The 5,982-nt window shown below is 34.8% G+C and overlaps 1 protein-coding gene across 1 annotated transcript; it reads left to right on the top strand.

The window, feature by feature from the left end:
* Nucleotides 1-2,501: 2,501 nt before the first annotated feature.
* Nucleotides 2,502-5,979, top strand: LOC122063382 (disease resistance protein RUN1-like; the record flags this gene model as incomplete). Its single annotated transcript, XM_042627097.1, has 4 exons — nucleotides 2,502-3,285; nucleotides 3,658-4,756; nucleotides 5,411-5,686; nucleotides 5,770-5,979. Coding segments are annotated over exons 1-4 (2,052 nt in total), but the record flags the coding sequence as incomplete, so codon positions are not given.
* Nucleotides 5,980-5,982: the final 3 nt, after the last annotated feature.

The raw sequence follows: 5,982 nt of genomic DNA, 5'->3' as shown, positions 1-5,982 counted from the left end.
AGAATAAGAACTCCTCAATGTCTTCTTGTATGCTCCTTGTATAACACGATCAATGTTGGTCTGGTCTACCCTCTTTCCCTTATGATTTTGATTGTTAGCTTCACTTAATGGGTTAGTGATAACTATATATAGGGGTGAGGGTAGGGACCAACCCTGCAATAAAATTAGGGTTTCCTCCCCATTAAGGAAACAATACTTTAGGTCCACACATAGAAATAAATATTTCATACCATTAAGGTGTGCTAATAGAATCCAATATCTCCATAGAGATCACTTACCAATAATATTGGATTCTTTCTGCTTACTCCATCTTTAGTCAACACCACTAAACCGGTTTTGGAAACAAATCTTTGACTATGCTAGCCCACCTAATAGGAAATCTTACATTGCAGTGCTGGGTTAATGTCAAGATTGAGATATGTCCACGCATGAATAGTTTCAGAAAAAAATAAATAAATAAATAAATAAAGCCCAATAAGAGCTACAACACCCAGAACAGAAGGGACCACGGGATTTTTTAATGCCATGGTTGGAATTTGGTCCAACTGTAAATGATTTATGACGTCTTCATTTATCCTGTTATATATATATTTTTTCTTGCAATCTTTTTTGGGAAAATTACATGATTACTCATTTTTGGGTTTCTCTTAACAAAATTACCCATCCAAAGTTTTAGTTAACAAAAATACCCAAAATTAGGTTTTCTTTTACAAAATTACCCACTTAAAGTTTAAGTTAATAAAAATACTTAAAATTAAGTTTGGGTTTATAAAACTACCCACTCAAAGCTTTAGTCATAAAAAAATACATGATTATATGTGGAAGATGAAGAATCACTATTTTTGGTAGTTTTGTAAACCCAAACATGATTTTGGGTATTTTTATTAATTAAAACTTTGGGTGGGCAGTTTTGTAAACTCAAACCTAATTTTAGGTATTTTTGTTAACCAAAACTTTTTGTGGGTAATTTTGTAAAGGAAAACCCAAAAATGGGTAATCATGTAATTTTCCCATCTTTTTTTAAGGAGAATATTTGACTTTGTGTGTGTGTGTGTTAGTGATCAAGATTTTGAACCCCAAGTAGACAGAGATTCACTGTTATTCCTATGTAAGGGTTATTTTTCATTTGGCCACAGTGATATTTTCTCTCTCTCTTTCTCTTTCTGTGTGTCTGTGAGATCAAGATTTTGAATCCCAAGTGGAGAGAGATTCACTGCTATTCCTATGTAAGGTTTATTTTTCATTTGGCGATAGTGATTACACTTAAGATTTCCATTTCTATGAACAATCATCATAATGCATTTATCTTTCACGTTCCATTGTTTATACTTTGAGTTCCCATTCTTTTTAGGAATAATCAATGATGCTTTTACCGTCATGCTGCATTCATAGTCACGTTCTCAAAATCTAAAAGTAACTATCATGATGCATTCATAGTCATATTCCACAACCCCCCCCCCCCCCCAAAAAAAAAAAAAAAAAGGAACCACATCTTTTTTTGATAAGAAATCAAAGAAACATCACGTTGTATTCATAGTATATTCCCATATTGACCTTAGAGCAAAAAAAAAAAAAAAAAAAAAAAAAAGAAGGAACCACATCTTTTTTTTTATAAGAAAATCAAGGAACAACATCACGTTGTATTCATAGTTATATTCCCATATTTTGGACCTTAGTTCTACTTGTTTATAAAATTTCAGCTTCATATGATGTCACGTGAAAGAACTAGAGTAATTGATAATGTAAAATATGTCCTCTGTTCCTTGCATAGTTCTAAGCATACTTAGTAAATAAGTATTTAATACATGTATTTTTATTATATCTAAATATTTAATTTTTGAATCTTTTTTTTTTATGTATAAAATATTTGAAAAAAATACATATTTATTAAAGGATGCTGAATTAAACATGTAATTTTTTCATTTTATTCATTTTAATAATATTTATTACTTAGAAAATAATAATAATAAATCAAGACTCAAAATTTCTTCTTGATGGAAAATCGAAATCTAGAGAGGGAGGATGTAGGAATACTCCTTGTATGTTACTTTACCCTAATATTTATTTTAACCAATCATAAAGACGATCTTTTAAGTTTTTGTTTTTTTTTTTTAAATCATAAATACATATATGTTTCATGATGAATATGTATTTTTGTATTTTTGTTTAAAGACCAATCGTATTAAACACGTATCTTATTATTTTCATACATTCTTTTTATAACGGTGGATTTTTGAAAAGTATTATCACCATTTACTCTGTTCAATTGCAATACGATTCTGAGTATCAGATCAACCATATCATATGATTTCACTATTGATGCATATCGATTTGGAAAAAGGCTAAAATCTGGTGTTGGAACATGGGTACAATGGGGGATTTTTTAATTTTTTTTTTATTTTTTGTGTGAAGAGTAAGGGTGAAATTGACCGATATGACTAATCCAGGATCAATATCACATCAATATTGATCAATGCTAATACCGATACCGATAAGTAACTAAATCCTTGGTTACTCGTGCTCAGGCGGTCAGGCCACCTTCAGACCCTGAACAGTGATGGAGTTCTCCATGCATGATGATGCATCCAAGGCTTCAAGAACCCAATTTATGACCAATTGGCAACAAATAATTCTAAATTTTCAAGGTGGGTAGGGCCGTAGGTCAGGTGTTGACCTTCTCAGAACTTGGAATCCAGTGGGTGTTTGGCCCTGTTTCAGCCTCGTAAATCAAAAGCAAACCATTCTCTGCAGATCTTACAGCAACGGGCTTGGGAGACCTTTTCAGATTCCAACCTGCCTCTTGTATTCTTCTTCTTCCATGATGAACCAAGCAGGGTCTTCTTTTTCTTGGGTTCATGGTGTGTTCATATCTTTGATTGAAGAAAACACAAACAAGAGCTTCACGGACGAACTCTATACTGCTCTGTTGCAGGCCAAGATACGAATCTTTAGAAATGGAGAAATCGGCCCAGAACGGTTGAAAGCCCTTGAAGAATCAAGGGTTGCAATCATCATTTTCTCGGTGAACTATGTATGTTCCACACGGTATTTGGATGAACTGGCCAAGATCATTGAAAACAGGAAAACTGTCGGCCTGACTGCTCTGCCGATCTTTTATGATGTGGATCCGTCTGATGTTAGAAAACAGAATGGAAGTTTAGCTCAAGCATTTGCAGAATTTGAAGAAAAGTTCAAGTTGGAGACTGGGAAGGTGCAGAGGTGGAGAGAAGCTCTCACTGAAGTAGCAAATCTGTCCGGGTGGGATTTACGAGATGTAGCCAATGGGTAATCTCAGCTAAACCCCCTTGTGATTTTATCCAATTTTACTCTTCTGGTGGAAAGTGAAGACACTGATAACGATAAATAAACATTGTTTGTCTCTGTAGCATAACTTCTTAAAGAATGGTTGAATTTGCCCAGTAACCTTTAACCAGAAGGGTGGGAGGGGGGGGGGGTGAAGGATCACTTTGGTGATGTCATTGTTGCTTGAACATGAAATTGATTTAATCAATTCATGCTCTCTATTATAATACAGAGAGTTCCCTTCCTAGTCAAGAACTAAATCTGTTATGATTTTTTTATCCCTGTAGTTCTTAGCTTCTTTATTGAGTACATGCTGATCATGCTTTTATTTTTTGCTTTTATTGTATTTGACAGATATTATTCCAAGTTTATCGATAAAATAACTGAAGAAGTTTTGGCTAGATTGAATCAAAAGCAGTTGGACGTTGATAATTATTTAGTTGGCATGGATTCTCATGTGGAAAAAGTTAATTCATTGTTAAGTATTGAATCAAGTGATATCCGCATTATTGGGATTTGTGGTGTGGGTGGAATAGGTAAAACAACCATTGCTAAGGCTGTTTATAACTTGAGCTTTCATAGATTTGCTGGAAGTAGCTTTCTTGCAAATGTTAGAGAAACTTCAGAACAGCACGATGGTTTAGCCCGTTTGCAAGAACAACTTCTTTCTGATATCTTGATGAAAAAGAACATTAGGATAAATAATGTTGATAGAGGAGTCATGTTAATCAAGAAAAGACTACAGTACAAAAAGGTTCTTGTCATTCTCGATGATGTTGATGAATTGAATCAAATAAATGCATTAGTCAGAAAGCGTGCTTGGTTTGGTGTGGGAAGTAGAATCATCATAACTACCCGAGATGTGCACCTACTAAATGTGTTGGATGCAGATGAAGTGTATAACGTTGAAGAACTGAATACCATCGAGTCTCTTCAGCTTTTCAGTTGGCATGCCTTTAGAACAAGACGGCCTGTAGAAGATTATGTCAGGATCTCTGTTGAAGTGGTAGATAATGTTGGAGGGATCCCATTAGCTCTAAAGGTTTTGGGTTCTTTTCTATTTGGCAGAAGTAAACAAGAATGGAGAACTGCAATAGAGAAATTAAAGGGAGTCCAACATAACGAAATCCAAGAAAAACTTCGAATAAGCTTTGATGCACTCGATGATACAGAAAAGGACATATTCCTTGATGTTGCATGTTTCTTTGTTGAAATGAACAAAGATGATGTGATAAGAATACTAGAGGGTTGTGGTTTCTTTGCAGAAATTGGAATCAATGATCTCATTCATCGATCTCTTATAGAAATCACTGAAAACAATATGCTTTGGATGCATAGTGTACTACGAGAGATGGGAAGGCAAATTGTTTGTGAAGAATCCATAGAAATTCCTGGCAAGAGAAGCAGATTGTGGGTTCGTCAAGAGACGTTTGATGTATTAACCAAATGCATGGTAAGAGCCAAATCTTTGATTTTATGTTACTACATAAAGCTCAACAAAAAATATTGATTTGACGACTTCTATTGGAACTCCTGTTGTGCTACCAACTAAATTGCCTTGTTGAAGACCCATTCGGTCACCTAGAAATGTTTCTTAGGTGAAGTCATCAAACAAATCCATCATATGTATTCCCTGCAGATTGAAATGAGCATGAGAATTGGACCCCAAAATCATATTGATTAGGTTTTTTGCTTTATAAAATTTTAATCTTCTCTGTGTAGAGATTATGAGCGGAAATTTCCAACAGTTGGTGGGCCATATTGTTGAACCAATCACTAAACAGTGTGATGGAGCATGTTTGTATGTATATACATATCCATGTGAAGAGAAATCTACATCTTTACCTTTCCCCTCACATTTTCTCTCTCCCATCAATTTTACGCTCCTATTCCTTTGGCTGTTTTCAAATCTTGAAAGGTAGAAGTTCACACTTCCTTGTTTCCTTGACACGGTAGGAAGAAGAACAGGGATAGGAAGCGAGTCAAATATAATAATACCCCTTTATCCTTTTTCCTTGAGGACTGGGAAGCTTTCGCTCACTAGTGATATGTTTTTGTGTTGGTATGCTTTCTTATTTATATACTGTCCTATTCTCTTTGTTATCAGGGAACAAAAGCAGTTGAAGGCATTGCCCTAGATTTATCAAAATTAGAAATTGTAAAGTTCAATACTGAAGCATTTGCAGAGATGCCCAAATTGAGACTACTCCAGGTCAATTATGTACACCTTCTAGGAGACTATAAGCATCTTTCTAAAGAGTTGAGATGGCTCTGTTGGCATGGATTTCCCTTAAACTCAATACCAAACAATTTTAATATGGGGAACCTTGTTTTCCTCGACATGCAACATAGCAACATTAGAGAATTCTCAGAAGAAAGCAAAGTAAGAATACTTTCCATCTTCTTTTACTCTTTAAATCTGTTTTATATGTCATAGTAACTGATCTTACACTCCTTTTCTTGCAGCAACTCAAGAAATTGGAAGTTCTCAATCTTAGTCACTCCACGTTCCTCAAGAGAACCCCAAACTTCGTGAGACTCCCTAATCTTGTAAAGTTAATACTAGCAGATTGCAACAGTTTGGCGGAGGTTCACCAGTCCATTGGAAATTCGCACAAACTTGTTTTTCTGAATCTGCAAGATTGTAGAAGCCTAAAGAATCTTCCTGTCACCATTTGT

Source organism: Macadamia integrifolia, unplaced genomic scaffold (assembly GCF_013358625.1).
Source record: "Macadamia integrifolia cultivar HAES 741 unplaced genomic scaffold, SCU_Mint_v3 scaffold1305, whole genome shotgun sequence".
Taxonomy (NCBI): Eukaryota; Viridiplantae; Streptophyta; class Magnoliopsida; order Proteales; family Proteaceae; genus Macadamia; species Macadamia integrifolia.
The sequence above is the reverse complement of the archived record's forward strand: the minus strand, read 5'-3'. Positions and strand labels throughout refer to the sequence as shown.